A 22053-nucleotide genomic window follows, 5' to 3' on the forward strand; every position below is an offset into this window, starting at 1 on the left:
TTTTTGTAAGATCCTGGGCATTCAGGTGTAGATGAGAGAGAACCAGTGTCCTAGTGAATGTCAGTTACTGTGGATTTCAAGTCCGTGGTCTTCAATATCTGGTGAGTTCCCTAACGTATCTGTAGACTAAAGAAAGCCAGGGAGTGTCGTTCACATCCTAGCAACTGGGATTAAGCATGTAGTTTTGTCCCACTGGACGTCATATAGAGGGTGACCATGGCACAAATTCCATGCCCAGTGTCTCTTCAGTCAGAGCTCTTGTCTTACATTTATTTTATAGGTTTGATGTATTTTTTTTATAAGATTGTTGATGCTCAGATTTCTCATCATTTAAAACAAATGGAAAAGCATTGGGTTTTTTGATACTTAATAAGCCAGTCCATATTGAACACCCCACCCTCATTCCAGGGGGTCGACCAAACACAGCCTATGTCCATGCAGTATGCATATGAATGTGAATTTAAAAGTTAGGCTACTAAACAGGTTAAGGCCCAACAGATTAGGCTGTGGTGTATTCTGAAAATATATCCAGACCCTTGGGGACACCAGAAGTGAAAACAAACTCCCATCAAACAGTGTAAGAAATCTATCTTCATACATGTACATTAGATATATCTTTTTTCTTTCCTTTCCTTTTCTTTCCTTTCCTTTCCTTTCCTTTCCTTTCCTTTCCTTTCCTTTCCTTTCCTTTCCTTTCCTTTCCTTTCCTTTCCTTTCCTTTCCTTTCCTTTTCTTTTTAAGGCAATGTCTCATGTAGTTCAGATTGGCTTTGAACTTGATATTAGCCAAAAATAACTTTAAGTTTATGATCTGTCTGCCCCTCCAGCCTGGTGCCAGGATTGCAGCCATGCACTACCAGAACCAGTGTACGTAATACGGGGGCTCTAACCCAGGGTTCTGTGCATGACAGGCCAACTGAGCCACATCCCCAGACAGGCTTTGAGTATGTCTTTGCCAGAGCATATGGAGGCTCATTTTTGGTTCAAATTTAATTACTTAAAGGTTTTCTCTCTCCACATTTCTAACATAAAATGGAGGTAGCAGCAGCTTGAGACAAGGAAAATATACCACTCAATTCTACAAAGCCCAAATCCTTGGGGGTCCGGCCTGTACCCAAGTAAGCTAGTTGCTTCCAAAGACATAGCAGCAGTTAAAAACAATTTTGAATTGTTTGGTTCCCAAAATACTAGTTGTGGGTCAAGAAAAGATGCATTTTACAAGAATTTATCCAAAGCCTGCCCCATAGATAAAGAAGTTCAAGTTGGTAGCAAGTTTCCTGGAACTGTGTTTGTTAGCAAGGAGAAAAGACTAACACCATGGTAGAAGGAGCAGAAAAGATGGGAAAGAGCAGAGGTGTGATCAGAGTGAGGATACACAGCCAGAAAGAATACCTGCCATCTCTGTCTCCCTTCCCCAATGTTCCTAAAAGCCTGATAGGATTGATATGATAATTAAGATGCAAATTAGGTTATTTTAAATAAAAAACATGCTGGTAATTATGAATGATCAAGATAAGACAAAATTGCCTTTCATATTTCATACTGGGAGTTTTTGAACAAGTCTAGGACATGGTTCAAGAAGTTGGGTAGGGGTAGTCGTAGATCAGTTTCAAAGGATTGTGTTTGGTCTTGCCTTGTTGACTTTAAAATGCTTTGTAAAATAATCGTGTGTCTTGAGTAAACCCACGAAGAGCTATGCAGGTAAGACTCGGGATACTCATGGAACAGGAAATGAAAGCAAAGGAAGTTCAGAGAGAACCAGAAAAATAAACACAACCACTAAGTAGCTCTATCCTTTGATAAAGGGCCAACAGGAATGATGTTTGTCGTGCATCTCTCTACTGTGGTGGGGAAGTCCCCAGAAGGCTGGGCAGATGGCACCCACCCCGTCAGGAAACATTGCAGCTCCTTGGGCACATGCTATTGGCCTTTGTCTGCTGCATCATGAACAGTATGGTCCATGACCTGTGAAGCCTCCATCGGAATCTGTTTCTATGTGAAAAATCCAGTGGCTAGGAGAGCCCCTACCAGGTAGAAGACAGGCAGTTTGGGGGGAGAAGGCCAAAAGGTCTGAAGTGGAATGTGCCTGATCTCTACTTCCTCCTCTGTGTCATGAAGAGTCTTCAAAGCAGAATGTCAGAATTTTAGTTCTACCATTCAGAGGTTATTAGCCATGAGGGTCTTTCACACCCCCATCAGCATTGAACTCCCACAATAATGAGTAACACCCCACAAATACACACTACCCCTGAACTTAGCAGAAGACTCTGGCCATGATCTCATTCATCCTCCTGATCCATGGTCCTGACCTATGAGGTAGTGAAAGACGCATTCATTCATCCATTGATGGTTTCCATTTTACAGATAAGGAATTTGAGTTTAGACTGAGTTTGACTAGGTCCTCTGAAGTCCTGTTGCTTCCTGTTGTCAGAGGAGGATGAGGACCTGTGTGACTTCATTCTCACGGCCTTTTGTTTCATATCTTTGAACCTCACCATGTTGGTGGCCTGTTCTGACAGAAAACTAGCCTAATTAGAGGACCTCCACAGCTCCTGTCTGTCCTCACACTGGGATGGACGGCTGAAATTTTTTGTGTAGAGTATTAAAGAAAGTCTAGGCTGACCCACTCTTAAAGTGGCTTCTTCACCTCACATGGCCACAGTCATTCTGATTAGCTAATGACTCAGCCGGGCTCTCATAGTGCTGTCTTGAACCGTCCTTTGCCCAGCACACAGGTTTGTCCATGCTGTTCGTGCTGTTGGACAGTGTGCTCGTTCTTAAGGGTAGACTGCTTGGATTGAGATGCCACACCTCACCAAGAAGGTGGCTCATTCACTTGTTCCCTCTTTCTCTAGTCTGTCTACCATTGGCAGCAGTCCCATGAGAGACCACCCTCACTCAGTGTGGTGCCCAGCCTGAACCTGGCACTTCTGCCTTCCAACTCTTTCTGCTCTCTGTAGGTTAGCAATCAAAGGTAAATTCTCTAACTCAAACAGTCCATTTTGATGTGCTAGCAATGGGACTCGGCCTCACACATGCCAGGTAAGATGTAGATATGGATCAGTTCTTAATATCAAAGAGCTCACCAAACATATCTGCTCTTACCCTCAAGGTCAAGCATGGCATGTTTGGTGGGACTTTGCTTGCTGGTATCTAAAACTGTTTCTGTGTTAAAGAATGGAGCTCAGAGGGGGAAATACTTAATAAAGTCTATGCCATGAATGAACCTCAGAAGTCTCAGATTGAGTGGGGGGAAATGGATACAGTAAACAATGTATTAAATTATCCTATTTATTTGAAAGGTAGTGTAAAAAAGACATAGAGACAAAAAGTAAATTCATGGTTATCTGAGGCTGGAAATTGTTGTAAATGGCAGGAGGCATTGGGGAGGGGTGGTGATGAGGGAATAGAATATCTTAAACTTATTTTGAGTGATAATTACATTATTTAGTGAAGTTACTAAGATATATTGAGTTATGAAAAATATACGTCAGTTTAAAAAAACAATATTTTTATATGTAAAAATAATACCTTTAGAAATCTGAAACTGTGAAGCAGGGAGGGACGGCTTGGGGAGGAAGGCGCTTCTTGTGGAAGCATCAGAACCTGTGTTTGGATCTCCAACACCTACATAACAAGCCTGATGTAGCATTGGGCCCCTGTGAGCCTAGGAGGAAGGAGGCTATAGGACTTGCTGTCCGTCTAGTCTAGCTGAATTGACATGTTCTAGATTTAGTGGGAGAACCTAACAAAAAATAAGGCAAAGGGTGAAAGTTAGACATGGGTACTTCATGTAACTATACGGAAATTTGACTATGAGAGAGGTCAGAATTCTAGTTCTGACACTGGTTCCAGACTATATTCTACAGTCAGTTTCTAAGATATAACCCTTTGTAAATTTGTATTTTGAAAAGAAGTTTGATCACATCTTCTATGAAATTTTCTCTATGGACAGGACAGAAAAGCAGAGTCATGTGGGAGGACTCTGTATGACAAGGTGAACTTCAGAGCAGCCAGCCCATCCCCATTTTCCTTTGCAATGTACTTCCTGTACAAATCATGCATACTGGCCATCCCTGCCCTGCGGGGCTGGGGCACTTGCTAGAGATTGGATTTGTGGGTCAAAAGGGTTACACTCTCTTGTAGCTAGAGTTTTCCTGCCTGGCCCACAGTCAGGACAAATCTCTGTCACCCACCAGTCCCACAGCCGCTCAGACCCAACCAAGTAAACACAGAGACTTTTATTGCTTACAAACTGTATGGCTGTGGCAGGCTTCTTGCTAACTGTTCTTATATCTTAAATTAATCCATTTCTATTAATCTATACCTTGCCACGTGGCTCGTGGCTTACTGGCATCTTCACATGCTGCTTGTCATGGTGGCGGCTGGCAGTGTCTCCCTCCACCTTCCTGTTCTCTCAATTCTCCTCTCTGTTAGTCCCGCCTATACTTCCTGCCTGGCCACTGGCCAATCAGTGTTTTATTTATTGACCAATCAGAGCATTTGACATACAGACCATCCCACAGCACTCTCTAGGTTGTTTATTCATGTTCCTTCCGTTCAGTCTGCCTGTGCAATACAGTGTTAGAGTAATATGGAATTCCCCTTTCCCTTTTCTACTGGCGATTATTCGTTGTACATGGCGATAGGTTTCATGAGAACAATTTCTCTCAAGTGCAGCATGTTCTTTGAGTGTATTCACTACCCAGCATTCCCTTCTCTTTCTTCCCTCACTCTCTCCTCTTTGACTAGTCTCCATCTTTCCCCCAATCCATCTTCTGTTGACATGTCTCTTATGTACGGCTTTTTAAAATACGTGTGTACAGTCTAGGATTCACAGATGAGAGAAAACATGCGACATTTGTCTGATTCCAGCTTAGTTCATGAAATGTGATCATTACCAGTTGTTTCCATTTTCAAGCAAACTATAATTTCATCCTTTTTATGTGCAAGTATAACTCTATTTTGTGTAATATACCTCGTTTTCTTTAATCACTCGTGTGGTGATGAACACCTGGGCTGATTTTATATTTTATATTTTGGCTTTTGTGAATAATGAGGTCATAAATATGGATATGCAGATATCTGGTGTCTTGAGTAAGAGTCCTTTGGGTGTATTACTTAGGAATGGTTATATAGGGTCAAATGGTAATTCTGAATATTTTGTGAGGCACCTCCATATTGACTTTCATAGTAGCTAAATCAGTTATGTTCCCGCCAGCAATGTATAAAGGTTCTTATCTTCCCAGCATCCTTTGCCAGCGTTTTCTGCTAATGATAACCATCTGACCAGAATCTTAGAGTGTTTTAATTCTCATTTCTTCTGCAGCTAAAGAGCTGGGAGTTTTGTTTTGTTTTGTTTTTTTCATGTTTTCTGGCCATTTGTACTTAATCATTTGAAAACTGTCTTTTATATTATTATATTGGCCCGTTATTATGACTCCTTGTGTGTGTGTGTACATGTTCATGTATGTGTACACATGTGCATAGGCATGTGTAAGTGTTGCATACGTGTGTGGAGGTCAGAGGTCCATGTTGTTTTTCTTCTTCATCATCATCATCATCATTGTCATTATTATTGTCTTTCTTTGAACTTGAAGCTAATGATTTCAGCTAGCCTGGCTGGGGAGTGAGCCCTGTAGATTCTCTTGTCTCTGCGCCCCAGTGCTGAGGAGCACAGGCTGTTGAGCCTGTGTTTTTATGAGTGCTGGGGACCTAGAGTCCAAGCTCACATCCTCATGTTTGCATGGAAAAGCCCTTCGCTGCAAGAACCATCTCCTCCCTTCCAAGCCCAGCTGTCGATGGGCATCTTTGCTTCTTTGGGGATTTAGTTTTTTTTGAGTTACTTATATATTCTAGGTACTAATCTTCTGTCCAAACATACTTTAGAGCAGTGATTCTCAACCTTCCTAATGCCTTGACCCTTTAATACAGTTCTTCATGTTGTGGTGACCCCCCCCCCCCAACGCGCGCGCACACACACACACACACACACACACACACACACACACATCATGAAATTATTCATTGCTACTTCATAACTATAATTTGTTACTGTTATGAATCATACTGTAAATACCTGATGTGTGACCCCCAAAGGGGTTGTGACCCACAGGTTGAGAACAGCTGCTTTAGAGGAAGGTGGTGCTGGGAAAACTGGATATCCACATTAGAAAGAGTGTAGAGTCCTTCCTGTGAGACCCCAAACTGATGGAGGAGAGAGTAGGCCAGATACAGACTCCCTGACACAGCTGTGGTGGCACAAGAAATAACACAGAATTGACAGGTCGGAGTGCATGGAGCTGTTTGCACAGCAAAGGAGATACCAGGATGAAGAGACGCCGCCTCCACATAGGAAGAAAACTGCTGACGCAGGGGGTTGTCTGTTTTTGTTTTGTTTTGTAATGTACATCAAGCATGCTATCTGGCCTCTGTAACGGTAACTGGGCAGAACGGGGGGTGGGGGGGGTTCCACTCCACACAGGCATGCAAGCAGTCCCTGGGGGTGGGTTTGAATCCTGCACGCTGGCCTCAGGTGAGCCGTCGGAGGCAGTGGCCACAGGAGGACCCGGTCAGTGAGGGAACCTGTGGTGGCAACAGGTTTCTTGTGAGAAGTCTGGAGAGGCTGTGATTAAGTGTACGAGGGCTGCCATGTCAAGAGAAATTAGTGGTTCTGAGGGCAGAGTATGCAGCAGTAGCATTTGGGTGTTCTGGAAGGCAAGACTCAGTGTAATGTGAGCAGGCAAGCTGTTTCTAACAGAATAGTTTAAAAAGGACTGTATGCCCCTGGGAAACCCACTCCCCACTGCTCCCTTCCCCTGACACATTCCAGTGGGGACCACATGTCATTGGGATGAAGAGGCGAGGCAGAGTGTGGAGGGAACTCATCATAAGGGTTTGATTTGGAGACCTCTGAACACATGACTGGGAGGCCTTGAACTCGACATCGCAGCCCTGATTTCAAAAGGCAGAAAAATCTGCAGACACTGTTCTTACATGCTTTCCGCAAGGAGGATGCTGTGAAGCCCTCTTGTCCTGTGGTACTTGTCCTCGTTGGTGAATGAGAGTGGAGGTCGCTGGGCTGGCAGTGTGTGGAGAGCCCTTTTCTCAGCGGTTTGCATTGTGTTTTCTGTTGATAGCTACCCTCTGGTAGCTCGGCCCTGAAGATTCTTGAACCTGGTAAAATGTAAAGGGGTGGTTTTCATGTAGTAGTCACCTCTAGTGAGCCATTTTGTCCTTTTTAAAAGGTATTTTCAATATTGCTTTTGGTATATATATTTTTAAAGCTGAATCATGCATCTGGTGTGTCTGACTCTTGCCCGTGTTTTCAAAGTCTAACTTTCCCCTTTTAATCATGTATTTAATGATTTTAGTTTAGTTTGGCTTGTATGTCTTTGTGTGTGGTACATGTTGTGAGTGCGGGGATGCAGCTAGAACAAGACCTCTGGTGTCTTCCTGTATCACTCTCCACATTAGTGTCATGAGACAGGGTCTCTCCTTGAACCAGAACATTGCAGTTTACCCTCAGCTGGCCGGCGAGCTCATGTGTTCCACCTGACTCCCCTCTCAGGACACGTGCAGCTATGCCCGGCTTTCTACCTGGGTGCCAGGGATTCCAGCTCAGGTCCTTATGGTTGCTGAGCAAATGCTCTTACCCATGGAGCTGTATTTTTCTTCTTTTGGTCTTGTTTCTCTGCGAAGTTAAAAACTAGTCCACAAAACCCATAGACTATATAGGGGGAATGTGTCTATCTAACTGTAGTGTTTTCTCAGATGTATCTGATTGGGATGAGTCCATCTCTTCCCTCTCCAAGCCTGCCGTAGGAAATGGTGGGCAAGGCATCCTTGTGTCCTCAGACTCTTAGACTCCACCGCGGCTATTGGACCAGAGTCCACATTTTAACAGTTGAACTTTGTCTCCGGCGGCATGCTTCAGAATCTGGCTCAGTCACCATTCCACCTTTTTGTTTGTTTGCTTTCCGGCACTTGTTAAAAAGTGCCTGGCATCGTGACAGGATTCTCTCACACTCATGGGGCCATTTAATCCTCAGGACAAGTTGCTAAAGGAGGTGTTATTGAAGCTCAGAAGAGTTGTCACTGAGTCTGCCAAAGATGTCATGAAATGACACTTTCTAGACTCAGTGTGTCTTACATCGGAGGCAGGGAAGCCGAGGCCTGCTTGTCTTTGATGTGCACACCCTGTGCTTCCTTCCGAGTAGAGCCAGGTGCTCTGGGAGGATTGTAGAAAGGATGCTTCATCCCAGTGCTGACTAGAGTACCCCGGGGGCCTCATGTCACATCTGTACCATGGCCTCCCTAAGCACCAGCCAGAAAATAGCTCAGGGAGTTACCTGCCTCAAAATAGACTCTCTCTATCTACCTGTCCATCCATCCATCCATCCATCCATCCATCCATCCATCCATCCATCCATCCATCTATCCATCTCTGTGTATTTCAGTTTTTAAAACTGTATCATTCAAAATAAGAATTGCTTGCTGGAAACCATCTTTGACTGGTGCCCTCTGAAGCCTTTACTGCATACCATTCTCTTGGGTTCTTCTTCACGGGAAATGCAGTGGATGGTAGGAAGTGATCTTTAATCGTGGGGTATTGTTTCTGTTTCCCTGCCTACCTTTCCTTTTGTCTCCTTGGATGCTCAAGCCTGCAGCTGTCTGAGATGATTGACATTGCTGTGTACCCACAATGCTGCTTCTCACTCAGAAGCCTTCTGAGTTTTCCTGGCATGTGAGATCCAATGAACCATCCTTGGGGAATAAAACACTTATCTTATGATTTATATTTAGAAAAATTAATTCTCATGATTAAAGAAAACTAATATAGCAATTGGAATTCATTAATTTCTGTATTTGGCATTTTTTTTTATCTACCTACATTGTACTTGGATTGATCTAAAAATGAAGGAACATTCTAAAACCCCATCATCCCCAACACTGGCACAAGTTTTCCCCATTTCCCGTGTGTGTGTGTGTGTGTGTGTGTGTGTGTGTGTGTGTGTGTGTGTGTACATACATATATATGTATTTTTTTTAAAATCGGGGCCACATTGTAATTCTCTGTCCAGCACCATTTGGTGGTATTTTTATTTCTCTTTAGATATCATTCCATATTCTTTTTCTTTGCCACTGACATCAGCTTATTTCATATGAATGCCTAACATATTAAATACATATGCATTTAAAATATTGTTTCGATTTGTTTACAAGTTGTTTCTCTTACAGGGTCTATCTGGGGAGATGTATAATTTCTCATATCCTGTATTTGCAGGAAGAATTTTAAATCGTTTCTCCAAAGACATCGGACATATGGATGACTTGCTTCCCCTGACGTTTCTAGACTTCATCCAGGTATGTAGAGTGATACCATGCTCTCAGATGCAGAACTGAAGTACCTGTCTTTTTCTTTCTCTTTTCCAGGGCCTTTCCGTGAGGGAAAGGGGGTGGCCGTGGGGCTGTGGGGCTGGAGGTGTGTAATGTTACCTTATAAAAGGCTGTGTTTGTAGAAGGAAGGTGTGGTTAACATTCGGAGGCTGACTTAGCGTGAGTGATATTGTGTGTAGGAGTGGCTGTGCGTTCGTGTCAGGGTTGGTTCATGGCAGCTACATGCTGGTAAGTGGCTTTCCATCTGCCTCCCAGGTATCTGGCTTGGATCCGATTTACTGTGAACACATTTCATAATATAGAAACAATCACCTCTCACGGAAAGATAGCCCAGATTAACTAAATTATGCATTGTATTGCCACAAAGGGCAAATATTTACTGCACCTTTTTTTTTTTTGGAGGGGGTGGGGTAAAACCAGGTGTGGTTACTTACAAAGAACAGATTAGCAATAATAAGGTGAAAATAATACTTTGTTAGCAAGGACAATAGAAGAGCGGTTATTGCAGATTCAAAGCTTTAAATGCGGGCATGTTTAAGCCAATAATAGAGTACAGGATCAAAGTCTTCTCAGAAAATGCCTTTTTTGTTTTCCTAGGCAACTTTTCTTTTCACACATTGATTGCTCTGTCTTAAGGTGTCTTTAAAGACGAATCCCACGAAATGCCTTCTTTTTGCGTGTTGTTTTGTCTGTGAACTTCAGGTCCAAAAGACTCATGTCAGGTCACCTCATCTCTCACCTCACCATTCAGTGTTGTTCGCCTGCGGTTTTACCTGTCCTTTAATTCTGTCTGCTTTGCAGTGACTCAGGCAGGGGATCTTTCTGTTTTCCCCCAAGCGTTTATTTTGGAGAAGAAATGCATCTATCAAAAGCCGTGCACACGTTAAGATCCCAGCTGCTTGCAGCTCCTTGCCATGAGATTGGACCCTTTTTACTCTCCAGCCGCCAGTTCACAGCTGTTCTCACCAGCAGCCAAGCTGCAGGCGGAGGTGGAGACTCCACAGGCAGGAGGTGGAGACACCACAGGGGGGTCTTCAGTTATGCCCAGGTCTGGCTGGACCTTCCCCTTTTCTTCTATGCTCAGCACTCTTCAGGCCAAGCCTAGGTTCACTTCTGTAGTCACTGGTCTCAAGAACTGAAGGATTACTTAATTTGGGAAATTGGCTGTGTCAAAAAACCAAACAACTCAACAGTAGGCTACAGTGCTTGCTGGAATCTCTGTTAGTCACACAGAAAGAGAGCCCAGGCTATCTACTGCAAACAGCATGGCCGTAGGTGAAGCCATCTCTTCCCACCCAGCTGGGGCTCACAGGTGGAGTCTTTATACTGCAGATAACCACACCAGACTCGTTGGCTTCTGTGAACTTATTTTTAAAATGTACCGCACTGGATTTAGCTATGTTCTTTGTCCCCTAGAAGCAACCCTTCACTCCAGAGTTGTCTCCCCCACCCCTCAGAATACAGAGAACTTTAAGCACATGTCTTGACAGAGATTACTATTACTTCTAGAAGAATTTGCCAACGGTTCTGTTTCTCCACAGCCGTGAGCTAGGCCAAGGCTGAATTTCCAAAGCTGGCTGGCCCACTGTGTGTTTAGAAGAGTGAGCTGTGCTAGTTCGAATCCCTCGTGTGTTTCTGTGTCGCTTGTGGAGGGATATTCTTGACGTTAGTATAAAGCCTTCTCAGCGTTGTGAGGAGAGAAAATTCTAGTCCTGTTGTACTTCAGTTTAACCAGATACAGCAGAATCTTTATCCATCATCCGCTCACAGGCTTGCTACACTTCACCATTGTTTCCTACTTTGGGTGCTGATTAGCCAGTTTCTAGACTCTGCCCCGAAAGTGAATCTTGAGTTTCACATAAAGGACAACTCAGTTATCAATTATCATACAGATCTGTTGTCACTCACTCAGTCTGCAGGTGTCTCCAATAAACCTTCCTGTAATCCTTTCAGGAAGAAATATTTTCTCCTTTTAAAAATAGCATTAGCTAAATATAAAAGCACTGATCCCTGCCATTGTTTTGCGTCTTTGAGGGACATTTCCCAACATCCATTGTTTAAATGGTTGTCAGGAGGAATCAAGTGAAACCTAGCAAACGGGGCTGGAGCGGCCCCTTCGCACTGTGCGCGCACAGCCTTCCTGGGGAGGATTTGCATCTGATGACGGCCTGGGCTTCTCGTGAAGAATCGCTGTGATCATTTTGAAGTATTTGGTGCCTGTTGCTATATGATCGAGCAAAGATTTTTATGAAAGCCACAAAAAAAAAAAAATTAACCTACCCTCAAAGAAAGGCCAACAAAAATCTAAATGTAAATTGATTTTTTTTTCCCTTTTTAAGCCAGATAGGACTCTGTCAGTACGAAAACTGCCCAGTGGTGTTCTGGGACTCTTAATGGAATCATGTAAACTTAAAATAAACACTATTATGGTAAGCACATAGAATGAAAACTAATTTTCCAAATCAAATACATTATATTCAATTCATTTTCCCCAATCAACCAAATGTTTAAAACCTGTTAGTTATAACAGCAATCTCCTGGAAATTAATTAGAAGCCTATTAGCTCTGCTAGCTGAGGCGGATGACAGGGGTTGCTCCTTACATTTCTAAATAGTCTCTGGAATTAAAGGCAGCAAGGTCAGAATGACAGCCAGCCTCACTCCCCTGTGGCTGGCCCCATACCGGAGCTTCTGGGGTGCGGGTGGACGTGTGGGGCTGCTTTTCAGAACATTTTGTCTCCTCTATCTCAGTCCTTTAATACGTCTTTAAACATTGGACTAAGAGAACAGCCCTCCTGACCTTGTGTTCCTGAGACCCTGAGTTCTATTTCCTGTACCACCAAAACAAACAAAAAGGGGGGCAATTAACAATAACAACAGAAATTTGAGAATTAGCCATCAGATAAACCATTCAGGTCAGAGATTATTCAGGTCAGAGACTATTGCCCTTCAGCAGTAGCATCCACTGCCTTGCATGGACCTCTGAGGTGGTTGCAGTTTTCCTCAGGTCTTGTTTACCTGCTCATCCCCTGAGCCAGTTTACTGGGTCCCCTGAAGGGTTTCCTTAGCTCCTTTCAAAATTGACCTTAGTGGCAAACTTCCTGTATGCCTTTGTTCTTAATGTCATTAGCAAACCCTGCTGCTGACGTCAGGAGCCTCTGGGTCTTGATGTCTTTCATCGGATCCTGGAGGTAATTAGAGCTCCTCCTATGTACAGGTCATTTCCCAGGATACTCCTGTGCTCAGTTTAGCTAAAACAGTTGAGATCAGATGGAGCTGGATATGAGGCAGTGCCTACAGATGTTCAAGGAAGTGAGCATCACCCAGCACTCTCTAGCTCGAGTGACTGTGGCAGCAGCGTATGTGCCCGCACGTAGAGTGAAAACCCAAGTCCACAGTTGAAGTGCTAGAAAGCTAAGCAAGATTCCAATAGAGACTGCCTGGCTCATGGTTCTTCCTTATAAAGGATGTGCATATGCACATGCTTTTCTGGATAATAAGATCGGGTAGCTGCAGAAGAAAATGATGTAATTCGAGCCATTCCTGTGAGCTGTGTAACCCTGGGTGCCTCATCACCTTTTCTGGTGATGGCAGTTCAGTTGGTCAGTTCAGAACTTGAGTTTCCAACTGAGTGTGATCCTGAGGAGTCCAGGGGATGGGCCTGAGGACGGGACCCTTCGTTTGCGGTGGGGTGCCTAGAGTCCTTGTGCTCTGAAGAAACCAGTCAGAAGTCTGGGCAGAGATCTGCCATGCCACCCATGGGATGACCAAGCGGAGGAAATTCTACGTAAACTGTGACCGAAGTTCCTGGCCACACAGAAGTCTAATTTTGTCCCTTGTGCCTCAACAAAAGATTGGGTGTATGTGGACATGGGCAGGGTTTTGTTTTAAAGTATTGATTCTTGGTGTTTATAGTGATGAGACACAAAGTTTGCGTCTCTGCTGCCATTCATCATTGTGAGAAGTATGAATGGAACAGGGTGAGAAGAGGTATCTGGGAAACTGGGCTCTTGGGGTACACATGTGGATTATCAGTGACTAGACAGACACACTTTTAGCTGACAAGCTGTTGCCAGGGTTAGAATAGAACTGAAGGGTGTTTTGAATAAAGTATAAATACATAATTGGAAATAACAGCTACTTATTGGAAATAAAGTTATATTGAAGTTGCCTGACTGGCAGCATCTCTCTGGCGTAAAAAGTGTTCAAATGTGTGTCGTTTCTTTACTTTTTCAAGAAATTGCAACCACTTTGAGTATAAACAGGATTTCTAAAGCCAAGTCCTCCATCAAGACAGAATAGTTTTCTGCAAGTTAAAGCTACATGGTGTTGCAGAAATAGGAATTAAAATATCAGTGCCACCTGATCATCTGCCTCTCAGATATGAGAAATCAGGAGAGACAACAGTCTTAGAGCAGGAATTGACCTTTGGAAGATGATTGTATTGGTGAGCTAGCCGTGTGTGTGTGTGTGTGTGTGTGTGTGTGTGTGTGTGTGTATTCTGTTTGTACACAGTTATCACTCTCTATGTATTCATCCTTTAAAAGACCAGCAAATGTCTCTTTCCTGTTAGTGATTTAGTTCCTTTCTGTGTCGCTTTGACAAAACATGTGACAAGAAGTGACATTGTAGAAGGCAGACTTAGGACTAAGATTCTCACACAGTAGGTCTTTCCACCTCAATTGTCCCAGCATATAAACTCCTTACAGACATGTCCAGCTGACTGCATCCTGCTAATTGATGATCAACATTAACCATCATAGTGACCCATATTTTTTTTGTTTTAAATGGTTTTTTAGATTTTTAAAAACTTTTTTATGCGTCTAAGTGTTTTGCCTATGTGTATGTATGTGTACCTTGTGTGTGGCTGGTGTCTACAGAGGTCAGAGTGTGTCAGACCCCCTGGAATTTGAATGACATACGGTTGTAAAGCACCATGTAGGTTCAGGGAACCAAACCTCAGTCCCCCGCAAGGTGAAGTACTCTTAACCACTGAACCTTTTCTCCAGCCCCTTGACCCATTTCTTTCCCAATGTGTCTGGCAATAAACTCATCACCATGCCCTGCTAAAAGGGAGAGATCGTGCCACACAGCCTAGCACTGTGTTGAGCATACCCCACTTGCCCTATTTCATCCTAATCTTGATTTTATTTTATAGTGACAATATTCCCTTTTGTGAAAAAAGGTTTGATGTGTTTAGTTTCAGATAACGGGATTCCACTGCTTTGTGGTATGGGTATGCGTACATGTGTGTGCCCATGAACACCCTCTAGGAGCAATTAAATTGTCTGTATGTGACCTTTCCACACAACTGTTGCACGGTGAACTATATGCAGACTAATGCTTGTGGCAGGGCTGGGGAGATGGCTCAGTTGGGAGAGAGCTCGCCACACAAGCCTGAGGACCTGCATTCATATGAAAAAGCCAGGCTTGTAATCCCACAAGTTGGGAGGTTTAACCAGGAGGCCCCTTGGGGTTTAACAGCCAACCAGCTTAGCCCAGTCAAATCAGTGTGCCGTAGGTTCAGTGAGAAACTCTTTCTTGAAATAAGGCAGAAAAGGAATTAAGGAAGATATCCAACATTAACCTTTCACCTTCACACACAGGCACACGTACATACGTACGTGCACACCTGCACACATGTTCACACAGACTCCACACACAAATGTTTGTGGTTAGACTGTGTTGACCTCTCATTGAAAAGGGATCTACACTGTAGCCAGGTTTGTACATTTTTCCAAAAGACTTTATAGTTTTTAGCCCATCATAGCTCGTGAAGTGTAGCCTGCCCTGGAAGGGACCGTAAAGTCATGTGTCCATTTCTCTCCTCTGAAGGTGTCATTCTCAGCGGATGGGCTTTTTTGTCCCTAACAAGCAGGGCCACCGGCTGCCTTGCACGTACAATGCGCTTGCTTTCTCAAAAGGGTTTCGCCTTTAGGTTTTTCTCTCCTGCTTCTGCTTACCTGAAGAAATCGTAGCAGGTAAGAGACCCCTCCTGCTTCACGCCTGCTCTCCTCAGGACCGTGTCAGCACCTCCAGGATGGCCAGCAGGCCATGCTGCCGTGAGGAGTCCCCTGCTGTATGCTGTTCTCTTATTCCATTCCCATTAGTGTTCAGCAGTGCTGGGGCATCGCTGTGCACAGAGGAAACTTCAGAGTGTTGGGCACTGTTTTTTTTTTTTTTTTCCCCCCCTAAGAGACTCTACTTTCCATGTTCTGGGGCAAGTGAAGAAGAGCAGTGGCATTGCTAACAAGGCCTCTGCCTGTCTGAGTGGAGCCGCAGGTTGAGATATCACCTGCAAAGTCACCGTTGAACAACTGAGTGCCAGCCTTTACCTCTGGTTGTTTCTGTACCTTTGCTAATAAGTGGTCTAGCTGCGGCTTCTGTTTGGGTCACTCAGTGCGCTCTCCTCCTGACTCATGGCTCTCTGTTCCTCTTGCAGAGCTAGTCAGTGCTCTGCCTTCCATGGCTGATGCCCTGTCCCACAGTCACCCCACGAGTCTTACTAAATGTGTTTACGATGCTCGCCATTGTAACTTGATAATGACACACTTACCATCCAAACTGCTAAAATATAAGGAGTAACTTGACAGGTTGAAAGCTTTGGAAAGACGCAGTAATGGCTTCACTAAGACTTGGTATGGTGGTGCACACCCGTAACCCCAGCCCTTGGGGGGCCAAGGAGGTAGCTCTCCAAGTTCAAGGCTCTCTTGACTGCCTAACTAGACTTTGACCACAAACCCCCAAAATGCTCAAATAGATATTCTTTTTTTTCCCCCTGCTTGTAAATTAGGTTTGAATGGTGTCTTTGTTACTGTCCTGTCACAGTGGCGACACTCTGACCAAGGCAACGTGTAGAAGAAAGCATTTAACTGGGGGCTTGCTTACAGTGTGAGAGGGTTGGTCTGTGATCATCGTGGTGGGAAGCATGGCAGCAGGCAGGCAGGCATGGTGCTGGAGCAGTAGCTGAGAGCTCCCAACTGATCTGAAAGTTGAGGTAGAGAGAGAAAGACTGGGCCTGGCATGGGGTTTGAAACCTCAAAGCCCAACCCCCCAGTGACACACTTCCTCCAACAAGACCACATCTCCTAGTCTGTCCTAAATAGCCCACCAGCTGGGTACCACACATTCAAACGTATGAGCCTGTGGGGGCCATTCTCACTTAAAACACAAGGCTACTCAGAAGGCAGAAGCAGGCAGATCTCTGTGAGTTCAAGGCCACCCTGGTGTACATAGCAAGTTCTAGGCCAGGCCTGTACATGTTTTAAAATAAAGCAAAGCTTCAAGGTTTTGTTATTTCTGAGTTGACCTACAGTCTTTGGTCATAGCTTCTGGGTTTCTTCTGTAGCCTGCCTGGAGGAATTGGACAAAGCTTTATCCCTGAACCCCAGAAAGTGGAGAAGGCACATGTGACAGGAAGCTCCGGGCATGGGATATTTGCAATGAGACCATGGGATGGAATAATAGCACAGGATATTGAGATTAAAACATCAGAGGAGATGAAGATGATGGGTACAGAGGGGCCAGATCTTGGAGAGACTTGTGTCTCGAGTGCAAGACGTTAACTTTGTAGTGGTGGGTAGCATGCAGGGAGCACTCAAAAGATAGGATTCTGTCAGCACAGACAGGCTGGAGAGGTCACTGATTTGGACATGCCCTCACATGGGCATCTGCATAAGAATGCCATGGTTAAAACAAACCCTGTTCCTGACTGGAAGGTCTGCACTGCAGGACAGTCCATCCCACAGGTATATGTCAATCACAAGACTTTTTTAAATAGATTCTCAGGTACCCCAGGATGGCCTTGAAATCTCTATGTAGTCAAGGATGACCTTGTACTTATGATCCTCTTGTCTTCAGGTCCCAAGTGCTGGGACCAGGTGGTCTACAGATTACACAATGCTGGGATTCAAACCTAGGGCTTTGTGCATGCTAAGTAGGCAGCTCTACTAACTGAGCTGAATCCTTAACCCACAGATCATCCCTGAGGCCACCAGATAGCGTCTTGTTTAGTCACATCATAGTTGCTGGATAAACTGGAGCTGTTCTCAATTCTAGGTGATGAAGATAGACTGTTTAAAAAGTGAATGCATGCAGCCAGGCAGTGGTGGCGCACGCCTTTAATCCCAGCACTCGGGAGGCAGAGGCAGGCGGATCTCTGTGAGTTTGAGGCCAGCCTGGGCTACAGAGTGAGTTCCAGGAAAAGGCGCAAAGCTGCACAGAGAAACCCTGTCTTGAAAAACAAAACAAAACAAAACAAAAGTGAATGCATGTATTCTTTTTTGTGTCTTTCTACTTGTGGCCACAGAGCCCTGAAGACCACTTCAGGCAGTGTGTTTGGCTCTTCAGGAAAAGTTTCAAGTTTCAATGGTGTGAGGGTTGAGTGTGCTACTGTGTGACTCTGTAGGTGGCAGGGTGGCACTTAGATAAGTATAAGATTCAGGTATCATGTATGGTAGAGTTGGGAGCCGAGAAACCTCCTTTTCTAACTCACATACTAAGCTCTACCGCTTACCACCTCTATCCTCACAAAAGGTGAAAGAAAAAACCTACTTCACAATGATTGCAGTAAAGATAAATGGCCATCATTTCAATATAATTGTCTTCCTTTAGTTTAGTTGTGTTTTAGAGGTAAGGTTCCAATATATTGTACAGGGTGGCTCAGAACTCCTGGGCTCAAACGACCTTCCTGTCTCAGACTCTCATGTAGACAGAGTGACAGACAGGCCTTTCCCATCATGTTTGGCTGAACTCCCCCTCCCGGAACACCCCAGGTTCTGGAGATCTAACCCAGAGCTGGGGAACTACTCTACCACGGAGCTACATCTCAGTGACATTTCAACAAAATTTGTCAAATTATGAAGAATATGCTTTTTACAATCCAGCATTATTTCCAAGTGTGAGAAATAGTTTGATAATGGTAACCATCTCATTTTCCGTGTGTTCCATTACGATAACTATCTGACACACACCAAACCCCTAAGTACCACCATGTGAGCTTGTATCCCAGATGTTGGGTTTGTTGGCCCTGATGATTTTAATGGCTACTTTCCATTCAGTACCACACTACCGGGATCCATTGTTTTCAGAATAGACCATTGAGCAGTAAATATTTCCTATTAATCTAATTTCCATACTATTTCTGAAGCTTCTGTGGTTCCCAGTAGCATCGAGTAATGGGTCTCACTTATCTGGAATTCTAGCAGCTAACATCCTCACTTCCAGGGGTCTTCCTACTAACAAAACAATTGAAAATGAAGTTACGAGGCAGGAATAGCAGTTGGCGTTTTAGTGGGGTTTTGGAGGGGTGGGGGGATTTTTCTGAGGGTGCAAACTTGCATGCAGCTGCCTTCTGCAAAATGCTGTCGCCGATTTGGGAGAACTGCCTTGCAAAACCTTTCTTCTTCCCCACCTCACACCCCTCATCCAAAAAAAAAAAAAAAAAAAGGCCAGCAGCTTGACTGAGCCTAAATAACTGACTTTTCATATCCTTTCATGGCACACAAAGGGCTAATCCTAGGCTACTTGAGCCACCAATGCAGGCAGCAGTGGGACCACCACTGAACATGTCATCCCCTCCTCCCTGCACACAAAACACATTGACTGCCGCTTTATGAAGTGGAAATGCCAAGCCAAAGGAGATGTGAAGGAGGCATCCTCAGTCACTTCTTCCTGGAGGGGGGAGAGGAGGGAGGGCTGAGAAAAGCTGCTGCATCTGGATACGGGGAACAAAGCCAGCCTAAGACTTGGGGATAATGGGTTGGGTCACCGTCCTTTATAGAAGCACAAGGGTGGAACTGCCGGACTTGTCTCGGTCCCACTGACCCTTGCATGGCTTTGTGTGGGGATGTCAGGGAAAGTGTGTACGAAGCACACTGAACAATGACTTTGTCATTTGGAGATTTCTACGGTTTGTTCACCCCTGCCCCCCACTCCCACCTTCCAATCCCCTCAGACAAAGGACAGTGTTAGTGAGGTTGCTTTGCCCTCATTTTCAAAGCTCTCTGTCTTTAAGAGTAAACTCATCCATTTTAACCGAATCAACGGTGTTTTTCATGCTTTCAGAAACCAACAAAAGAGTTTTTACTTGGTGCGTTGGCAAGGAGGGAATCATCTGGGAAAGTGCCAGCCTCAGAGATAATGCTGGTGCCAGCTGCCTGGTTGAAGTGGTCTCCCAGTTGTAGAGAGCCGAGTTGACCGTAGAGGCTACTGGAAATATTGACCGACTCTTGACCCGGGGGTGATAGGATTCACACAGCCCCACGCCTGCTATTCCTGGACCTTTCTTTTCTGAATGAAAGAGGACATGGTTTTGCCAGTCAGGTGGTTCACACACTTGGTAGTGTGTTGGCAATCCCTAGGGACCCTCACAGGCTTGTAGGTTGGCAATTGATGTTCCAATTTGTCCCAGCATGTGAGCTCTAGTGATAACAGTCGTAGTTTAATAAAAAGGTAATTAAGACCTAAAGAACAAAAAACTAAAGGGCCTGTCTCATTCTTATCAAGCCTGGTGGTATTCTACAAGAGCACAGAACTTTGCACCCCATTGTGGCTGGACGGTGTGTGTGGTCAAACAGTAGAGGTCATTCACTGTGTCCTCTCCTCTTGGGGTCTTACACCCTCAGCCATCCTAGACAATCGTGAAGTGTGGAGAGGAAAATGGCTACATATTTACTTACATGGAGGCCTTACAGGTCTCCATGTACTGCTGTTCTTGCTTGTATTTGTATTTGTCTATTTTTCTGGTCAATTCTCACAATGAGATGAATAAGAAAAGGCTAGCTAGTGAACTTGCTTCCGTTTTATTAAAATCATACTTTCTGTTATATAATATTTTATACTTACTTATTGAATGTGTGTCCGTGCTCCAGTGCATTGGCCAGAGGACTCCCGGGAGTCAGCTCTCCCCTCTACCACCTATGTCCCAAGATTTAACTCAGGTTGGCGGGGTTGGCAGCGTACACCTTACCACATGAGCTGCCTCACTGGCCCCAGCACTTTCCATTCGATGTATGACATGTCTTTTTAATTCGATCTGGAACATAGTTCACCATCATGAATACTGTCTTCTAGCTTCTCTTGACTCAGAATTTCATCACTTGCTTGTCTTTCCCAGTCCTCTCTCTGGCTTCTGATGGGTGTTTGCTGGGTGTCTGAAATCAGTCTTGAAGCAGATGGTACAGCTTCTACCTGAGGTGCAAAATTCAGACTCAGAGAATTATCTCCCAGGGCTCAGGAGCTATGTTTGTTTGGAGACACACATTGATTTTTTTAGTCTTCAAACTGGATCCTCTTCCTCACTCTAGATGTAACCAAAATAAATCATTCTTGGCCCTGTGACTGTGCATTTTCCAGCACATTCCCACACATACTTGGGAATGGAATTCTGGTGGTGTCAGTTTCTTTCTGACCCTGCCAGTATTCTTACCTAGATGTAGTTTACCTACAATAAAATAAGCATTCCCCTTTAGCTCACAGGTTTTAATAGTCATGTATGTCTCTATAACCCCACCTCCTAGGAGAGTAGAGAGTTCCCGGCACCCTGTACAATTTTGTTCACCCCTCTGTAACCGGCACCTAATCCCACACCACCCTCGGGGTTCGGACAGCACACATTAGTTTCCTATTCTTGTGCTAGAGACATGGAATCAGTGCAGTGGGTAGATTTCTGTGGCTGAATTACTTTGCTATCAAGTCCTTCGTTCCTTGAGTGTTTCAGTGCCATTCTGCTCACCCGCCGGTAATACACGGGGACTTCGGCTGCTCCGCCTTTGGTGCTCATAGTGTTCAGTGTTGCCAGGTGTTTTGATTGTAGCCTTTATGGTAGGCATGGCCGATCTCACTGTAATTTTACCTCGTGATGATTAATGATACTGAGCTTTTTTGTACACATTTATCGGCCACTTAGAACTTTTTGTGTGTGAAATTTTGGGGCTCAAATCTCTTGCTTATTTTTCATAAACTTATTCTTAAAATCTTGTTATGGTTAATTTATTGGAATATTGTGTGTATTTAATTCTAATAATTTCTGTTTTCCAATTTGTGATTTTATTTTTTTTTAACAATATCTTTGGGGCAATGGGCTTTAATTTTGATGAGGTCTAATAATAACCTCTTTTCTTTTAGTGTATTTCATGGTTATTTTTTGTGTATGTCCTAAGACATCTTTGCATGTGGTAAGGAGTATGAAGAGCCTTTATTTTTATGTGTATGTTTATGTCTGTGCTCACATTGATGTGGGTGTGCATCCATGTGTGTAAGCATGAATATGGAGGCCAGAGTGGATGTTGAATGTCTTCCTCAGTCACTACCACCCCTCTTTGGCATAAGTGTTCATATGTAGTGTGCATGTGTGTGTATTCAGATGTGTGTACATGTGTGCATATATGTGCACACATGCATATGGAGACCAGAGGCTGATGTCAGGTGCCTCCTTTGATTGCTCTTCGCCTTATGTGTTGAGAAAGGGTCTGTTAACTGAACCCAGAATGCACCTCCTCAGCTGGTCTAGCTAGCCAACTTCTCCTGGGGATTTCCTGTGTCAAACCCCAGCATGCTAGAATTACAGGCTGACTGCCACACACAGCTAGCGTTTACATGGGGATCCAAACTGCAGCCCTCACCCTGCATAGCACATTCTGTGCACCGTGAGCCTA

General features: G+C 44.3%; 1 protein-coding gene across 1 annotated transcript in view; it reads left to right on the forward strand.

Moving 5' to 3' along the window:
• Abcc4 (ATP binding cassette subfamily C member 4) overlaps positions 1–22053 on the forward strand; it is a 224754-nt gene that overhangs the window by 140887 nt on the left and 61814 nt on the right. Inside the window, exon 20 of the mRNA XM_059273212.1 lies at positions 9286–9365. Within this exon, the coding sequence (XP_059129195.1) occupies positions 9286–9365 (80 nt within the window). The remainder of the gene's footprint in view (positions 1–9285; positions 9366–22053) is intronic.

This window comes from Peromyscus eremicus, chromosome 9, assembly GCF_949786415.1.
Source record: "Peromyscus eremicus chromosome 9, PerEre_H2_v1, whole genome shotgun sequence".
In the NCBI taxonomy this organism is placed as follows: Eukaryota; Metazoa; Chordata; class Mammalia; order Rodentia; family Cricetidae; genus Peromyscus; species Peromyscus eremicus.